The following is a 19514-nucleotide window of genomic DNA, read 5'->3' on the forward strand; positions in this document are numbered from 1 at the left end:
GTGCTTGGCTCTGGTCTCCAACATCTCCGCGGCACAGCGTGTGGGGAAACAGCCAGGCACGCTGGAGGCACGTCGTGGCCGAAGGACCGGGCAGCTCTGCTCACGCACGAGGCTCCTGCCCAGCTCCGCGCTGCCCACCCTCGCCACGGGGCGCACACAACGTGCGGGTGGTTTTAAAAGGAGGCGCTAGGGCTCCAGGTTACGTGTTTTGTTTTGTTATTTGACCACGATATCTGTTACGTACTAATTTCCTTTAAGACTTGTGATGAAGTCAGTAAACCACAGCCTGCTGCGAGTGCTCTCCGGGCTGGTGCTTTCCGCTGCGGCGTGCATTTGACATGTCCGTTCCCAGGTTCAGCAGGCCAGTCACGCTCGGTCTCCGGCAACATGGACCAAAGCGAGATTCTGCTGCAAAACCTGAAAAGAGCCCAAAGCAAAAAGCTCAACCAAAAAGAGTTTGTAGAAGAGTTTTTGGTAAGTTTGCTTAAAGCACGGCTCTGTGTTTCTGTTGATTTTAAAGGGAACTGCTCAGTCGCTTCTCAAACGGGGACGTGATTTGCATGTGACAATAAGGTTTTCTATGAATTTTGCAGCAGAAAGAGATGCAGGAGTTAACTGCAGCAAAAGGAACGTAAAGACAGAAATTAATTTAATTGTTTGCATTCAAAGTAAAACTCTTTGCTGTTTAAATAATTACCCGAGTGCTTCCTGTTTTCTGCTTTGTGAATGCGCTTGTCAAGATGCAGTTTCACTTCGCCTGATAATACAACTGGGGGTATAGCGAGGGATATGGAGCCGCTGCCCCTTCTCCCCATTGCAGTCCTTTATATCTGCGATACACGTGTTCCTGCCAGGGATCTCCGGTTGCTACTTGAGATAGCTTTTCCTTTTTTCGTTTCAATAGAGCCCTGCCGCTGCCCCTGTACCACCTGCAGAGCAGGGAGCGGGTGCTCAGAGACATGCCCTGCGGACCCGAGACTGTTCCACCTCTCGTGGACACCGGGCACGGTGGCCAAGGCGTGGGGAGACAGCGATCCGAGCAGCTGGACGGGCCCTTTCTCCACCCGCCCGCGCTGCGCTGTTACGTGGAAGGGCTTGTGCATCCATTTGCAATGAGTGCATGTGCTCTACGTCCTGCGGTGCTTCTGGCCCCTCCTGGAAATTAATTTCTTCTTCCGTAAAGGCAGAACTAGCAAAAAACGCTGATGGCTCTAGCCTTCCTTGGCGTTCTGCGGTGGCTCGCTGTTGATCTATCAGCTGGAGGAAGGTTGCTCCGGTAGGCTGTCTGGGCTGCTCTGAGAAGCAAAGGCATTGCCCAGCTTTAGCAGACATAGGGAGGAGTAAAAGTGGTCTACCTGTGAGATCTGAGATGTCTCAAACACCAGAATAACCACTGGCCCTGAGACGGACACATGCGCGCATGTGCCGGACAAGGATTGCATCATACGGTGGTCTCTGGGGAAGGTGCAGGGGTTACTCAGGAGTCCCCACAAGATCCAGCCCTGCTTTGTCGTACCAGTGAAGGCTGACACTTCAGACACTTGGGAAAAGCTTAGTGCTTGGTTTCTAGGTGTCTGGGTTGGAGGGAAGTGATTAATCTGAGCCTGCAGTGACAGCCTGTTGTTCCATGGAACAAAGCGCTGTCGCAGGCTGCTGAATTTCCCCCCCCTCGTTGCCGTGCTGGGGTTGTGCTGTGCCATGCGAGGCAGCAGGCTGTCGAGCCCTGGTGCATGGGCTAGTTCTGGCAACCAAACGTACAGTTAATTTTCTGACCAAAATGGCAGGTAGAAGTGGTCAAGGCTGCGTTTCCTCTTGTACCAGGAAGAGATCTTCCCAGGATGGCCCGAGCTGCCGGCCACTGTTGCAAGCGCAGAAGCCTTAACAGGCAATTGCGATGGCTTGCATTTCCAAACTTGGTAAAAATGTGCGATGCTATTTTACCATCCTAATGCCTCCCCTCTCTTTGTGTGAACAAGCATTTGTACATGCAAATTGTGGTGGTGTTACTGTAAACGACGGGGCTTTTTTGTTTAAGTCTCCTTTTTCTATTTGTGCAGGCTCACATCCAGAGTTTGATCCTTACTTGCTTGCTTTCTCACATGTAGGCATTTCCCAGGCAGTTTTATGTCAGTTTATGCAGGGACAGAAAGGTATGGCGATTCAGAGCCTCAGCTATGAGAAGACTGGCTTCAGGACTAAGCGATGCCCCTTCCATGAAAGCTTACCCTGGGAGTTGGGGTTGCATCGGAAGGAGACAGGGGACGATGCGACCAACAGCAGAACAGCTCAGGGGGTTACAGGGATGTGTAGTCTACAAAACCCATCCTGCTCCCACAACTTCTATCACACTGTGCCTGCCCCTGTGTTCTTGATTAATAGAGACCGGACACGTGGACTGTCCTGGGCCTCCTGTACCTTCTTCCTGACTCATTCCCTCCAGGTCAGTGAGATGTGGCTCCTGTGGTATTATAGCTGGAGAGCAGCAGAATTTAGGGTTTAAAAATTGCAGTTTAATGTTTAAAAACCATTGGATCTGAATCGGAATATCTGTGCACAGAAATACTGTGGAGATGAGAAACACGTTGTTCTATGCACCTTTTATCTGCGGTATTGCTAAGGGGCTGCTTGGCATGGTCAGGTACGTACGACCTACAAAGTCCTCCAGCTCCTGATGTGGCTTTTTGGGCAAATATCATTATTTGTAGCTTAACGCAGGCAGGTCCCGATGGGTGTCCTGTCCTAGCGGGTGCTCGTCTAGAGCTGGTTGGAGTCAAGGGGAGTTTTGCAGCTCTCCTGCAGCCGGTAATACGTTGGGTCTGCAGCAAGGAAGGACAGGGGATGGGATTCTCAAAACTGGATGAGAACTTTTGCGAGAGCTGAAACACAGATGCTTATGAGCTCCTGTGGGAAGGTCACTGGTGAGCTCATTCTCGAAGTGATTTACGGTGAGCACCCAAAAATCAGGGCCCTGAAACCATCAGGACTCCTGTGACTCCTGCTCACATGCTGCCATGCCAGAGCCGCAGCCCCCGAGCCCTCGAGCAGGCTGCCGGTACCAGCAGGAGGGTCTGCCGCCTCTTCAGCATTAACCCCTTCGACCATGGCGCTGCTTTGGTTCGGTGACCCTGAGACCAATGGGCTTGTTTTCCCCATTTCCCCCACACCATGAGCAGCTGAGCCACTGTTCCCACTTCGTGTTAGCAGCTCGGGGAGTCACCATGAGGTGTGCAGGAGGTGTGAGCGACCCTCCCACCTTGCAGCTCAGGTGTGCCCATGGTCCCTTCCCTTTGTTCTTCTCCCCTGCACACCTTTCTTTCATAAAAGCACATGATACTGAGGGTTGTCCTGTGTCAGCCTGAGTCTCTGGACCCCAGCAGCGATGTCCAGGAGAAGGGCTGTGAAGGTGCGGCTCCGGGGTGATGGGAAAGGGAGACTCGCCCATCGGAGTGTCCAACTGTAGAGACACTGATTAGAGAAATGGCCTTTTGTTTTAAATCGAAAGCACCCCTGGGTGGCATGAAAAGTGGCTAGGTAGACAAAAAATTGTGAAAGAAAAAATACAGCAAGAATGGCGCTTTTGAAGTTGATGGTAATGAACGGCATGTTATTCAGAAGCTGATGTATGTGAAATCAAATTCTATGCTTTGGCAGGAAAAAGATGCTTGAACTCTTCAGGAGCGCTGCAGCTTTATCCTGGAAATGAAAGAGCTGAGAGATTCATACCCCTAAGGGTCTGTCCTAGGATTCCTTCTCCTTTCTCTTTCATCAGCGCATGTAGCTACTTTGCTCCGATTGCTTGTGCTCCTTTAGTGGCTCGAGCATTGCTGTTTGCACCTACAGAAGGGAGCATCTTTACCAAAGTGAGAAAAACCAATTGATTTATCTGTCTTTTCTGATATAATTTGTTAAAGGTGGTTGAACATTATTAGTACTCTTATCTAGGTGCCATTTATACTGAGAATGATTCCCCTGTGTGTCACTTATTTGTGAGGGTGATGCTTTATGTGCTGTATAAATGCATCACTTCAGAAGCCTACGTGCCCGAGTCTCGTGTGGGCACTGCCTCGGCACACACTTTCCATTCTTCAGAAGCCTGTGCTGGGGCTTTCAGGTGGCTTCTGTCTCTATTCTTGCTCTGAGCACCTTGAGAAAAGCCACTCAGGAAAGAATTAATGGTGCAGACCTTGCTTTGTGGTAGTGAACCGGGTCAGGCTAGAGACCTTCACACGTACTCTCTAGTAGTGTGTTGTATGTAGCACATCTGCTGTAATTTGTTCCATTCTTTTATCACAGAAGCTGAAAAGGCAGTCAACAAAGTACAGAACGGATAAAATCTACCCTACAGCAGCATCTGAGCAACCAGAGAATATCAAGAAGAACAGATACAAGGACATCTTACCCTGTAGGTTGGAAATGGCAAATGTTCCTATTCAGCCTTTTTTTTGTTTTGTTGGGGTTTTTTTGTTTTTTGCTAGCTTGAGTCTCATCCCTTCCTCCAGCATTGCCTGCACAGTTGCTTGCATGTCAGCATATCACTGGCTGTCATTTGGCCGTGAATTCTGCTGCTCAGATTTAAGGCTTTACCTTTGACTGTCACAGTGCATGATCTGGAAGACTTTTGGCACGTATTTTCTACAGATAGAAGAAGTTCTGTGCAGTAGGAAAAACATCCTCTAATGATTGTCCTTGCAAACTTTCTGGGTAGTATTGCAACCACTTTGGACAAAGATGTCTCCATGAGGTACAAAACAGATTACAGGCAAAAACTGTCGTGGCTTATCCTGGTTTGGTGCAGTAGTCTCCAAAAAGGAGTCTGTCCTAGGATCAGAGCAGACTGTCCCTTTCATCCAATCTAGCTTGAAAAAAAAAAAAAATCTAAACCCACAGACCTCATTTGAGCCTCTAAGATGGAGTGCAGGGTGATTCTAGGCTTGCCTTGCTCCATGGTCAGAGGAGGAGACTGGCGTTGCACGGGGGTACTTGCAACACCTCCAGCTCTTGCCTAAGCCCTCGTGACCACTCTGAAAGCGAGCTGGCCTGTCTGCTGCCCCTAGGCAATGGCCGTTCTGTGCAGGCCATCCATAGGTGCAGGAGGTGGCATTCGCTGCCTGCTCAGCCACTCATCTGCTCTGGGATGAGCTCTCTGGTGTCCGTGCTCCTCCAAAGCACCTTGTGCTGCAGTCTGAGGAGCTCAGCTACCACAAGAGACAAACAGTAACTGCCGCTTCTTCTGCTTTTGTGCCTGCAGTTGACCACAGCAGAGTGAATTTGTCCCTGATCACATCAGATGCAGATTCTCATTACATCAATGCCAACTTCATCAAGGTATTGCTTCTTTCATGGTCTTTTGCTGTGCAAAGGTGTCTGTAGGAGCTGTTAGTGCTGTCTGGTTGAGTTGTGCCAGGAGGAGCAGGTCCTGTGGCCGTGGTGAGTGAAAGGACTAGTTTTTGGCCTGTGCTCAAGGGTAATTGATGTAAAGACGATGTGGACAATCAGTGAGCCCTTCACAAACACCCCTTGCAGCACAGAGGCACCAGGCTACAGGGCAAGGGACGCTCACGCTGGGGCAGGTGATGGAACAGTTTGTGGCTCACAGCCCTGACTTCCTTGTCAGTGTTACTGCCTTTGGTGGGTGTCAGTGGTGCAAAATTGCCTGTGGCCAGAATCGCCCTGCCTGAAACCAGTGCACAGGCAGGAAGCTTTGCACTGCAGCACAGCTGAGACCCAGTGCAGCAGCGAGCAACAGGACAGGACAACGCGGGCCGGTTGTCCATCAGGAGCTCCGTGCGTTTGGGGACTCTCCTGTGTTCATGACCTTTACGGACCTTCGCAAAGGGATCACAGTTCGTTCTTTGGCCAACAGCCACAGATGTGCCAAGCTGCACACTGGAGAGCTGGATCAGCTGTTGCAACATCACCTCCACACTCCCAAATGCACTGCAAGAACAGGTGGTCTCTGGGAGCAGATCTCACCTCAAGCCCAGCTCCCTGGCTTGGGTCTGCTTTGGGAGGTTTGCACAGTGTTGGTCTCTGGATGCTTAATTTAATGTAGGTGCCTAAAATTTAACTATATAAAAGTCCTTCTAAATCTTTAATGGGCTCATTGGATAGAAGTGAGATTCAGCAAGAGGGATGACTTTTATTTCTGCTAGCGAGCTATGCAAATACGTCTCCGTGTCTGATTTGAATGCTGTTTTAGGGTGTCTATGGGCCAAGAGCATACATTGCAACCCAGGGTCCTCTCCCCACTACTGTCATTGACTTCTGGAGGATGATCTGGGAGTATGAAGTCTTGGTAAGGTGCAGATTTATATTCCTTTCTGTTTTGTTAAAAAGGAAAGCTGTCTGTAGTCCTTTTTGACTAAGCAGACAGTGGGAGCCATAGGGTTTTACTCCCAATGCTGTGTGTGCCCCGCATCCTTCCCATGAGCCTCCTCCACGCTCGTGCTGAGGCAGGAGCCTGCTCGTGGTGGTCTCTGCATTCGGGCTCTGAGCGGGAAAGGTCCTCGTGCCTGGGCAGTGGATGATGTCCCGAGTTCGATTCACGTGGCCGTCCGGGACTCTGGGGAAGGCAGCCCACGGAACTTCCTCACTGCTGAAAAGTACCTGCAGGTGATGAGTTTGATTTTGCTGCCTGGATAAGAAACTTGTGTTCAGACTTTTCTAATGAACCTTTTTTCTGCAGACTGTGGTCATGGCTTGCATGGAGTTTGAAATGGGAAAGGTGAGTAACGTGTCAAAGATGGCCTCTGTCACGACAGTGCCTGGGCAGGGTGGAGACATGCAGATTTTTAGTAGATCCCATTAGCGACAGCAAGTTTCTGTTTAATACGAGCTGTCTCCTGAGTTTCCAGGAACTTGGTTTTCTTAAACTGTTTCCAGTAGTGTAGCTAGCCTCCTCAGAAGGAAAAACCCAGCAATGATGGCTGCAGGGAAGGGAGGCTGGAGCTGGCTGGCTGCAAGAGCCGGGCATCCCCCCAGCACCAGTTTTGTCCTGCAAAGTGAGGCAGGAGGCGGCGTGGGTGGCCCGGTGGTGAATAACCAAACGTGTCCTGCTTCTCACAACAGAAGAAGTGTGAGCGGTACTGGGCAGAGGCGGGCGGCTCTCCCCTGCAGTGCGGTCCTTTCTCCGTCGCCTGTGTGAGTACAGCTGCCGCGAGCACTGTGTCACATCACGCGCTCTGGAAACTCATGTCATCCGCAGAAAATGTGACTCTAACTTCTTCTTCTGCAGGAAGCTGAAGAGAAGAAAAATGAGTATGTGATTAGGACTTTAAAGGTGACCCTGAATGAGGTAAGTAAAGGTCAAGGCAGGAAATGCATCTTGGCTAGCTTTATTGAATAAACAATACATCGAAATATGGCACACTTTGTGCAAAAAATTTTATGCTGCTCAGCCTGCTATTTTAGTAAAAAGTTAACAAACTCAAACCTCAGTTTCTGAAGCTGTTTGTCAGTCATGACAAATCAGGCCCTTCAGGCCCTGGGTAAGTGAGGCCAGCAGGTAACACCAAGAATGTCATAAGATGGCAACGCTGCTTTTGCAGCTGCAGACGGCACCTCTAACCTTTGCCCACCGATGCAGATGGGAACTGGAGATGTCTGTAGCACGCCGGCTTCCCTTTGCAGGGCCAACATCCTGATCCGTGCCCGTGGGAGCTGCGGCAGTGTCCCCTCGGTGTTCCCAGACCCTGCCAACTCGCTTCTCCTCTTGCAGGAAATCCGCACCGTCCACCAGTTCCACTATAAAAACTGGCCGGACCACGATGTCCCCTCGTCCATTGACCCCATCCTGGAGCTCATCGGCGAGATTCGCTGCTACCAGCCGGACGACAGCGTCCCCATCTGCATCCACTGCAGGTGGGTGAGCCGGTCACCGGTGGGGAAGGGGTCCTGGCCCCCTGGCCCCTACACTCTCGCTTCCCAAACAGCCGTGGGGGGTGGCAACCGGCACAAACCTGCAGTCGAGCTTCTCTCAGAGGAATGAGAGCTTTGCGGCTTACCAGTACCTGAAGGGGCCACAGGAAAGCTGGTGAGGGACTGTTTATCAGGGAGTGTAGTGACAGGACAAGGGGGAATGGGTTCAAGCTGAAGGAGGGGAGACTGAGATCAGATGTTAGAAAGAAATTCTTTACTGTTAGAGTGGTGAGGCCCTGGCACAGGTTGCCCAGAGAGGTTGTGGAGGCCTCATCCCTGGAAGTGTTTAAGACCAGGCTGGATGAGGCTTTGGGCAATGTGGTCTAGTGGAGGGTGTCCCTGCCCATGGCAGCAGGGGAGTTGGAACTAGATGATCTTTAAGGTCCCTTCCAACCCAAACCATTCTATGATTCTATGAATTCCTGAGGCAAAGGTGTCCTCTGAAGACCACCAGCATGGCCGGGTGGCAGGGAAGGAGACAGCAGGCCAGCGACAGCATGTTGTTCGGAGACCACCAACATTGGGCATGTCCACGTGTGGGCTGGTCACCACGGGAGGACTGAGAAGTGTTCGCAGGAGCACGAGATGTGCCTTCCAGCCTGCAGCAGAGCTGCGGGCAGGTGGAGCCTTACGTGGGGCGGGTGAAGCTGCGGCGGGAGCAGGATGGCCATTGTGCAGGTCTGCACCCTCTGTGGCGTGGGACGGGAGGGTCGCAGGGGATCTTTTTCAAATAACCTTGTCAGAAAATACAGCGTGCCCATCCTCTGACCTCTGCTAGCAACCCCACTGTGACTGTCATTGCAGTGCTGGCTGCGGGAGAACAGGAGTCATTTGTGCCATCGACTACACCCAGAAGCTGCTGAAGGACGGAGTGAGTGTCAGCCCGGTCTGCGCCTTCAAACGGCGCCTGCGTGCAGCACCGCTGCATCTCTCTGTCTCTGCCTTGTCTTCCCTCTCCCCTTAGTCTCCCTTTCCCCCCCCCGCCCGACTGCATGCAGATGTATTTCAGATGGCAGCTGTGCACGAGAACTCCCTTCAGACCAGGGGGCCTGGCTCTGCGCTGGCCTTCAGTCTTCAATTTGTCTCTCACTTAAGCATCAGAAAGCCAGGGTTTCCAAACTAGCACCTTGACTTCCTCTGGTTCTTCAATAAAAACGTACATTTTAACAGTGAAGTGACCCCTGGCCTTGCGGCAGGACTCGAAGGAGTGGCTGCTTTCTGTACCGCAGCAACCCTGGACCCATTGATCTGGGAAATCAGTCTTGCCCTTCGTGCTATCCACTGTTGTCACCAATGCTGTTATAAAAAGTCTGTTTTCTGTGGAGTGCAAGATGGGAGGGACAAGGCAAGCTGGTTCATCATCAAAAATGGCACTCTAAGCAGGTCCTTCGTTAAAAATTCTTAGCAGTAGCAGGCCTGAATTTCGGACGCCGCTCTAAACTGCGTCACGACTTGGAAGCTGCTTGGCCGTAGACCCATCTCTAATTTTTTTTGTCTTTCCTCTTTCTTGCAAGATTGTTCCAGTAAACTTCAGTATTTTCAGCCTGATCCAGGAAATGCGCACGCAAAGGCCTTCCATAGTGCAGACCAAGGTACGTTCAGGAACTTTCACCAACTGGAATAACTCTCCATACTGGGGCCTCAGCTTTTCCCCAGGAGGGTCCGCAGTAAGGAAACAGAGCGGCTGTGCTGCTGGGAACCGGGGCATGTAGATGGTCTGTAAGGTCCCTTTTCTGAAGAGAAGAATGATTTTGCAGAAATGAATTTGGTTGCTGACCATTTCCTTGTAGACAGCTGGAATAGCTTAGTGCTTGCAGTCTGGTTTATCGAACACTCACGATGTGGAACAAAGGACTGTCCAGGAAATAAAGTGGGAAGTCTTCTCAGCTGAGATAGACTGAAGAGGAAGCTCAATGCAGAACAGCATTGTTTGCGCACACAAAACCCCCCCAAATGCTTCAGTGTGAACCCTTTGAAAGCTGTGGCTTCCACCTCTTCTGAGAATTTACCCGGCCAATGGGCCAGAAAGTGGCAGCTTCTCTCAGGGGCTGATGCTTGGTTTGGGTAACAGGTGACCATTTACAAGTACCGCAGGTGCTGGCTCTCATCTCTGTTTTATTTGTCCGGAACACAGGAGCAGTATGAGCTGGTTTACGATGCAGTGATTGAGCTCTTCAAAAGGCAGATTAAAGCACTCGATGCCCAGGAAGATTCTGCTGCTTCACAGGTAAAAGTCCCCAGGATAAACACAGTAGTGGCCACTTGCAGCCTCGGGCATGCCAGCTCTAACCTAGATTCCTGCTGCAGAGGTCTCCTCTGCAGACCTGGAATGAATCGCCGTGTTTCCTGCTACCCTTTATGCCCAAACGGAGCCTCTTCTCAAGTTATTCCATGAAAATCCAGCTGTTTCCCTGAACGTGCAATGCTTATCACAGGATTTGGCCCCAAGCGAGAGCGAAATTTTCTTTGCTCTCAAAACAATTTTCTATATATATTAATGTAATGAGTGAATAGAATAGCACCAACTTTCTTCAGTAAAAGCTGATTTCCATGTGGACGTGCCAGTGAAACTCGGTTTCATGGAGTGCTTGCAAGCAATAGAGTGACTTTCAGCCTAGTTTGGGAAGCTTGGGGCGGTACAGCTGGAAGGGCACATCTGCAACACGGTGGTGTTCTGGCGAGGCACGACAGCGTGCCTGTGGCAGAGCGTAGGCTAAAATATCTTGTGAAAAAACATGTCAAAGTCTTTCAAATCTGATACACCTCCGAGGAAAACAATGTGGTCTTGGTATGAAGTTGCATATAAACAGGAACATACAAAACATCCATGATTAAGCTTTTCTTTGCTCTTGCTGTTCTTCTGTGACTGCTGGCACGGACCTTACCTTGCCTGTGTAGCTGTTTGCAATCTGGCTGAAGGAAATGCATTGCCATTCTTACGTAAAGGCTGAAAAGTTACAGTTAGCTTATTTTGCCAGAAGCTTTTATCTAAAGAATTGGGAACGGGCTCCTGCGGTGGGATTCGCGCCTCAGTTTTGCCATAGGATTTGCAGGATGTTCCAAGCCAGAGCTGAGCGAGAAAAGAGCTGGAAAGAGCCTCTTTCTAAGTTGTGGACAGTCTGTAAGCAAAGGAGATGCAAGAGCAGGTTGACACAAAACACAGAAAACAGTTCAAGTCCGGATGTGGTTTTGTAGCTCCTGGCCAAACCGCTCGCCTGCCTAAACCTCACTGCCCTCCGAAAGCACTGTGCAGAGCAGGGGGGATGGTCCTGGGCTGGAGTGCCACAGATGACACCGGGCTGAGTGCCTGCCTGGGGACCCGAAGGCAGAGATGTCTGCACAGGTTGTTCTGTGGGTGTTTGGAACAGCGGGATGATCGTACGGCTGGCTGTACTCTCGTTTCAGAAGGGTGCTGAAAGAATTGCTGTTCTCTGTTTTCAGCTCCAGCTTGGTGTTTGTCACTTCCGAACTGCATTAGTCATTAAATGTAGATGGCACAAATTCCAGCTCCTGAAATAGCATGTTTGTGTTCTTTGCATTCTTCCTCCTCACTCTCGTTTTCTAACCTTTTCTTTCACTAGGTACAAACAAAGCATCCTACAGCCAAGCCACTTCTGACTCCAGAGGAAGATATTTATTCTCTGAGATTACTATCCTGGTAAGGCTGTAGCACAAGTATCCCCTGGGTTAGTATTTTCAGTCACCTGTATGATTTCAGGAAGATGCATTTTTTTTATGTGTGCTTTGCGACACAGTTCTGTTTGAACGTTGCATTTCGTTTGTCAGCAGGATCTGCATCCTCCCTTGAGTCCCACTTTGACTGTCACATTTGTTCCTCACGTAATTCCTGCTCTTCTCACTGATGTGTCTCTGAGACTGAGCTCTCAGCCTCCTCCCCGCATGCCATTATCTGTTCCCCCCCTCTTCTGCCTGTTTCATGCTGTGCTTACACAGTGTTTCACATACGAGCTGAAAACACGTCACAGGCCGGTGTTAAAAAAGGCTCATGCACATGAAGACACCCCAGTGCCGGTTCATCTCAGCCCTCTGCCTGGAGCTGGCCCTGCAGCGTGTCCCAGGCTGGTCCCATCTTCCATCTGCACGTGCCGCTCCAGTGCCTCTTGCTGTGGGAACTGCAAGCCTGAGGAGTCTAGCTTCCCAACATGGGCAGCTTCACGGGGTGGCGGGATCTTTCCGTGGGCATGTTTTGGTTTGCAGTGTCTGCTTTCTGTGAATAATTTTGCTTTGTGGTGTAGTCTGCACTGAGGGTGTGCCTTACCCGCATAAAGGGGCCTCCTCTGTTCATTGTTTAATGGTGCTCAAAGGGGGAACCAGGGTGCACAGTCCTTCCCTGTGCTCCCTGCTGGAGGCTAAACCGGGCTCTGGGGGACAGATCTGCTCTTAGGAGCAATGTTGTGGGGCCTCGTTAGCAGGATAATAAAGATTTCTGAGTACTAGATGGCTTTGACTTCACATCACGGTGCTTTATTGCAGCTCAGAGCAAGAGGCACAGGATGTGCACCAACGTCTTCCTCCGGAGGTGCAAAGCGAAGCATCCCTGACATCGTTGTCTGCCACGGGAGCACACGACAGCTCTGGAGTCCCTCCCATCTCCTTTGGCACTTTGAACTTCACCAGCTGCAGGAAGGCAGCTGCCGCTGAGAAGCGGGGCGCTGGGGACGCTCTCCAGAAACACCGCAGTTTGGAGTTCAACAGCATCTCTCCCGAGCAGCTGCTTCTGAACCTGGAACCGAAGGGAGCAGGCAGGAGAGGGCCTTGTGGCAGAGCACCTCTGACACGGGCTGCATCGACCCCGTTTGTGCTGGCGCAGCGGGGAGACGGCTGGGAATGGGATGCAGGGGATGCAAAGCCTGTTTTGAGTCCGCAGTTGCCCAGTGCCTGTTCCTCAAGCTTTCAGGTGGAGAAGCAGGATAGATTTTCCACTATTGAGCTGGATCACTCGAGCCAGGACGTGGACGGCTCCTCAAGCCACACGAACTGTGGGCAATGTCCTTACCCTTACATCTGCTCAGCAGAAGACCCCTACTTCTCTTCGCCCTCTCCAGAGGAACCCACGTTCCCGGTGTTTGCCGAGTGCTTTGCGGAGGGGCAGGACGTTTTTCTCCCTTCCTGCGCCGTGAGTGCCCCGCTGCAGCCTGCCGCGGCCAGCTGCCCATCACCCAGGCCGGTGTCCTACCACGCTCCCCTGCTGAACGAGGAGAGGATGTCCTCCCCGAGTAAGTGGTGCAGCACTGCGACGCTCTGGGCTTGGTCACTCTGGATTGCGGCATGCCGGAGTGTTGTCCTTTGGCACCCAGGCAGGGCTGTAGCTGCTCCTCGGGACTGCGTTCCCGCGGAAGCTGAGGGAGCAACTGGTTTCATCCTTGCACTCGTTTCCTCCTGCCTTAAATTCTTCCGATAAACACTATTTTTAGCACAGCATGATTTGGGGTTTTGCATTACACAGCTAGTCTGGACTACTGTGTCACCTGGGTACAGCTGTCACGGGAAGGCAGGCATTGGTGCCGACCGATTCTTAAACCAGGGTGCTCCAAGAAGCATTCAGAAAGCTCCCAGAAATGGTTTTCTCTGACGATCTAGTTTCCAGGTCAAACCCCACTCCTTTCTGCAGAGTGTTTGTGCAGGGGGACAGACATCCCACCGAGACTGAGAACCAGGACTTCAACGTTAGCGTTTTGCCCAGATCCATAGCCTTAAAACCATCACCTGCCATATGAAGAAGGCAAAATTATTCCTTGGCCTGGTCAGTCCTGGCCCAGTTGGACATTTCCCATTGTCCACAGCTTTGGAATTTGCTCAGCTTTGTCCTGCTGAGGCCCTTCAGCATTCAGTGTCACAAAAGTGTGCTCGTTATCTAGATGCTAGAGACTCTCGGAAAGTTGTGGGAGTTGCGGCACAAGCCAAGCAGCAGTGGTACTGCTGTGAGCTTGGCTCATCATCTTCCCTTGTGCAACAGGAATTCTGCTGCCGACGCTGCTGGAAGTCTGCCCTTGGGGCCACGTAGCTAGCGGCAGGTGAATTGGTGCTGAGGCCTGTTTGGATTTTTAACTACGGCGTAGAGGGGTTTAACCATCATCTCTGGGCAAGAGCAGTCAGCTCGTAGAGTCTCTACAAAGGTCTGCAGTTTTGCCGTGTCGTGCTGTGCAGGTAATCTGTCTGTGTCTCTCCACTTAGCCACCCTGCCACAACCAGACGATGATGATCCTCCGCCCCTGCCCGAGCGAACCCCCGAGTCCTTTATCGTGGCCAGCGAATCTGGTAAGCGCGTTTAACAAAGCAGGGGCCGAGAAGGGCACTGAGGGCTCTCCCCGTGTTGGGGTGGTATCGTGGCATCCGGCAGTGCCTGGGATGAGAAATGACCTCTCTTGTGTTCAATTGTTTCTAGGACAATTTCTTCCGGCCACTTCTGATTTTCAGCTTCCAGCCAGAAATACAAATATCGGAACCTCTTTGGAGTGGAGTGGTGAGTCTCACTCAGAGGCATTTAATGACTCAGTGAGGCTGAGACCATGTAAGGTAAGTAAGTGGCTTTTTATCTCTTCTTTAGCACTATTGCTATGCCAAGTTCCTTATCATGTTTCCTTCTGTAAGAAAGACCCTAGTTTTGGCACCACGTACTTATTTCAGGGTGCAGGACTGGGAGGAAGAGGTGGTGTCAGTCAGGTTCCTCCTTATCAACATCTACTTTACTCCGAAGATATTTTTTTGGGGGGTCTTGGATCCCATACAAGGGAGTAAAAATATTGTCCCTCTTTTAGAGAAGGATAATGAAGACGGGGAGTTAGTGGTCGGCTGAGGTTCACGCTGCCCTGTGGAACAGGCAGGAGCTGAACAAAATTTAGGCATATCTTGATCATCCTGTAGTTGAATTATAGCTTTGTAAAGTGAAACAATAAGACGTAGGTCTATCTTCCATTACATGAGCGCGGAGGCGTGTGGGGGAGGGTGTTTGCACCTAGCATCATTTCCTCGTCTCCTCTGGCTTGCTTGTGTGCAAGAGAATGACATTTGGTAGTTGGAATTTCAAATACCTTCCTTTTTTGTTTCCAGAGTGTGAAGCTTCGGAGCCCACAAACAGGTATGTTTCATGCTGGGATAAACTATCCTTGGAAGTAAGGTCTGCTTTTTACTGACGCTGCTTTACCCTATTTAGTAAATGTCTTTAGGATCTGTGCTCAGTCCAACAGAAATTTTGTGTCGCTAAATACTTCTGCAACTAAACAGTTCTAAACAGAACTAAACAGTTCTGCAACCAAACGAACCGGTAGTTCTGTATTTCCTACTCAGCTCCTGCCTCACCCCGTACGCGATGATGTTCCTTGCAGCCGCCTCAGGCTAAGGGTTGTCGCATCTTTCGCTGCATGTCGTGTGTTTCCTTTGAGAAGACTGACATATGCCGGTTAGAGTGCTGTGGATCTCTCAGTGAACCGATATATATATATATATATATATATAGATGTATTTAAAGCTAGGTAACCAACTCTTTTATCTTTGCTTTCTTAGAGACAACCCGGGATCGCTCTAACTCTCCTCCCCCGCTTCCTGAAAGAACCCCGGACTCATTTGTTATTGCTGATGCAGCAAGTAAGTGATGAGTTATTTTCTCTGCATGTAACAGATTCTATATTTACACCTAAACCTGTAGATAGCTGAGGAGATCGTGACCCACTTGCTCGAAGTACTACCAGTGGTAGTGCTTCAGGACCTAACTGCAGGAGAGTTCAGCAGATATAAAGAAAGTAAATACAACTAGGGGACCTGCTGGAAATTTCTAGAACTGTTGCATTAGAGGAAATGACAAGCAACAACAAAGCACTTAGCAAAAAGGTAGAAGGATTCATGAATGACCACTGAAAATGTTCTGACGTACGTTCCCAGGTCTGCAGCCTGCTGCAAGAAATTCTACAAGTGCTCTGGGCTTGGAGGACCATGCTTCCGAAACATCGTCAAAAGAGCCTATGAAATGCTTCCGGAGAAGCAAGGTAAAAGAAACAAGACAAAACAGAAGCTATTGAAAATGGAGGGGGTGAGAAGAAGAGATCGTTCTAGCTACAGCTATTGCTGCTTTCTCACTGCTAACCTTGTGAAAATTGCCTGCCTTGAGACCACTTGTATTTAGGGCAAGGAAACAAGGCTAATAAAAATATTTTGTTGTAGAACTGCAGACAAAACCACTGAGTAAGGCAGAGAGTAACGCAGCCATATGGTTGCCTCGGCACTCTGTCCCCCTGAAGTGCCAGTTCCTCTGGGAAAACGTTGCTGGAGTGGAGTCTGAATTCCCGTGGAGGACAGACTCTGCTCATCACCAGCCGCCTCTTAGTGTGGCCCTAGTTAATTAACCTCACGAGCAATTGTACTTCAGGATGTTACGGTTGAGCAGAGAAGCATTTGAGGAAAACAGCAAGAATAATACAAACGGGAGGCGCATCTGGGTTGGCTAGAAAAAAGGCAGAGAGAAAGTGAATGGCAGAAGTCTGCGTTTCAGTCTCAGCTGCTAGGCATGATACCTCTCATGAGATACAATCCATGGATGTTTATCGGTGAATTCTCTTTATCTTAGTAGCTGATCTACTGCCTGCTACATTTTTTTCCAAGAATCCTTTTTTTTTTTTTCCTACAGAGCTTGAAAATATTGAAAAACATGAGAAAGAGTAAGTCTTTCAGGCTAATGTGCATCTTCCTGATGGCTTTAAGCAAGTACATAAATAGGTGGGACTGAATTTTCAAGAACCTGAACTTGTGAGATGTGAAACGCCCTGTACGTCTGCCTACCGTGGCGTAGGACGTAGAGCGCTGGGCTGGCTCGCTGAGTACCATCTAATACTTGTTTTAGGAGGATCGTAAGGATGCTGCGGTGCCCTTGTAACGCCCTTTGGCCGGACCCTGGGGACAGCTCCAGTGTGCCCAAATTACCAAATTTTTCAGGTCATTCAAACCTGTGTTGTGGGACAAATATTCTAAAGATGGGGGATAGGGATGCTGTGGGGAACGTGAGCCCCATCCTGGATTCTGCCCCATCTATTTGGAGCATAAATAAGGAGTTTCTCATTAAGTTCCCTTTGATCTGAAATTAAAATGCTTATCTTGGAAACAGGACTGCTAAAAACTGTTCAGAGCACTTCTGAGCAAAGTTTTCCCGGTGGATTATGCTGCCGTAGTACGCTCGCTCCCTGGTATGAGCAAATCATGTCATTAAACCTGTGTGGCATTCAAGCTCTGCTAGCGTGGAAAGCACTTAACTTTGCTTGTGCTGAAATCACACCTGACCGAGTGTCACCGGCATGTGGCAGTATGTGTTTTCCTGCAGGTGTGTCCCAGCCCAGCTCTTCAGGGAATTACCATAGTGACTAACTGCTTCAGTCTGATTTTTTTTTTTATTTCTAGGCATCTGTAGTCCGTCGTCACTGACAAGACCATCGGAATCCGCCCCGTCGAACCATTCGAGGTTCTTCCTTAACTTTGGTATGTTTTTCTTGTTGTGTTTTGGTGTAAGAAGTACCTGTTTTTTTGAAAGTCTAACTGCAGGTCCCAGGCTGAATGCTAACAAACACCACTTATTATTTTTTACACATTTAAAAGTTCATTGATGAAATGTTTAAAGATCAAGAAAGGACAGAAAACGCAAACCCTGAAATCTACTCTGACAAATGTTTCTCGAGGTGTGAAGAATCTAAAGCGTGCGTTTGGCTTTCCGGGATCAGAAAGCCCTTATGTGGCAACAGAGACGGCGGAAGACAAAGACAAAGCTGCGGCATTGCTACTAGGTTTATGTTGTGTAATATGGCAGAGGAGAAACACCGCATTTTCCATCTTAAATTCTTCTACTAGAGAGCAGTCATTTATTGGATTAGGCATAAGATCTAGTTATCTTGATATTTGCGCTCTAATGACAGTATTTGTCAGACTGACACGTTGATAGATTGTTTCTGCACCAGTTGACTTATGATGACAGGGTGTTGCTTTAAGTCTACTGCATCTTAAAGTTTGGGAAAGAACTGAAATTACAAGTATTTTCAAATACTCTGTTATCTTAACGAATTACATAATCAACATCTATAACATACAGAATTTGGTGCATTTAAAAAAAAAAATCATTTCTTCCTAGGCTTTGCAAACCGATTTTCAAAACCTAAAGGGCCAAGAAATCCACCACCAGCATGGAATATTTAGGTATGTTATATACGTTATAGATCTGGCATTACAGATTTGGGAAGTCCTCCTGGTATGTCTTGAGTACTCATCCCAGTTAAGGTTTCCATCAAAATAAACACGTCACAAGCTGTTGCATCATGTTTGCAGCTCAGGCGCTACTTGCACATTCTTCATCAACTGAAGTTTTAAAGTAAAGAAGAATATAGAGGTAGGAGCAGCTAAGCACTTTCCGTTCATTTACAACAGGGTGGAAACTAAAACAGGGAATAGATGTTTTATTCTAAGGAGGGATAGATTTTTGTTGTGTTTTGGAACATATTCACTTCCAAAAGATGGGATTGAGCTTTCTGAAATGAAGGAGTGTAGACTGGTGACAGGATCCAGCGAAGAGAACTGAATGACAGGGAAGGCCAAAGCGGAACGAGACCCTGCATAGTGCAGGCACAGCAGCTGTGTAACATCACTTGTGTAGGTCTACCATAATCAGATCTGCACTTCCTTAAACGTTTGCGTTACTTGGACTGAAAGAGAATCAGCATCTCGGATTTTAGAAATATTTAAGTTTTTTTTTTCATCTGAATCAGGTAATTTGTCTTGATTTTTGGTCAATAAGACGCTGATCGATCATACAGAAATTAAACTAGTGTAGCAGACTCCAGAATTAGCTGACCTAACCGCCCTCGCTATCTGAAAAAACCCCCAAAACAAACCAAAGCAAAATGTAAATGTGTTTTTAAAGCAATGCTGTTTGTAAGGATGTGCGACTCTCCAGCACAACCCTGCAGGCAGGTACCTCGGGAGATGAGATGTCTAGACAGATTCCTCACCAGCTTCCCTTGCTCTCTATATCCTCCGTGGGGAGGGATAAAGATGTTGAAAACCGCTTTATATGGTTATTTTCCTGTAGAGAGAGAAAAACAAAGTGGGATTTGGGGAATTTGGTCGAGAGAGGAATCTACTGACCACTACTGGAACAGAGAACTCGGGCTGCTCTACCGCTACTCTGGCTGGAGCAACGGCTACCGCGGCGCGGAGCAGCCTGCCGTCCTTCGCCGAAGGCACCCGTGTCCTCAACGGAAGAAACCAACGGACGACCTTCCCTAATTTATGTTCTGCGTTTCTGCGCCGTACCAAAGCCCCGGTCAGGGAGGCAGGCCTGGGCCGGGCCCGCGCCTCGACGCCTTCACGGGGCCCAGCCCGTTCCCTGGGAGCCGAACCCCGCCAACTGCCAGGCCAGCCGGCTTTACCTCACGTTTTACAATGCTGTAACCGACGTTCCGTGCTCGTGTATTTAACCAATGAAGCATTTTATGACGTGTGAGAAATGCCGTAAAAATAAAGTTTATTTATGGGCCCGCAAGGCCGGTTGTACTGACGGGTCCGCTGGCGGATCGCCGGTTCGGGAGCCGCTGGCACCGGCGGGC

General features: G+C 49.4%; 1 protein-coding gene across 2 annotated transcripts; it reads left to right on the forward strand.

Moving 5' to 3' along the window:
• Positions 1–194: 194 nt before the first annotated feature.
• PTPN22 (protein tyrosine phosphatase non-receptor type 22) lies at positions 195–19133 on the forward strand. Of its 2 annotated transcripts, XM_075775932.1 has the most exons (22): positions 195–474; positions 4294–4402; positions 5249–5325; positions 6200–6295; positions 6686–6724; positions 7069–7140; positions 7235–7294; positions 7718–7860; positions 8722–8788; positions 9432–9509; positions 10052–10144; positions 11499–11575; positions 12412–13154; positions 14113–14196; positions 14324–14454; positions 14989–15016; positions 15442–15522; positions 15817–15920; positions 16559–16589; positions 17323–17400; positions 18044–18108; positions 19002–19133. In XM_075775932.1, the coding sequence occupies exons 1-21, from the start codon at positions 388–390 to the stop codon at positions 18106–18108; spliced, it is 2343 nt and encodes a 780-aa protein (XP_075632047.1). In that variant the 5' UTR covers positions 195–387; the 3' UTR covers positions 19002–19133. The 2 variants fall into 2 exon arrangements, with proteins under 2 accessions (XP_075632047.1, XP_075632046.1); XM_075775931.1 differs by lacking the exon at positions 7069–7140 and having other exon boundaries at positions 280–474.
• Positions 19134–19514: the final 381 nt, after the last annotated feature.

Source organism: Balearica regulorum, chromosome 25 (genome assembly GCF_011004875.1).
Source record: "Balearica regulorum gibbericeps isolate bBalReg1 chromosome 25, bBalReg1.pri, whole genome shotgun sequence".
Lineage (NCBI taxonomy): Eukaryota > Metazoa > Chordata > Aves > Gruiformes > Gruidae > Balearica > Balearica regulorum.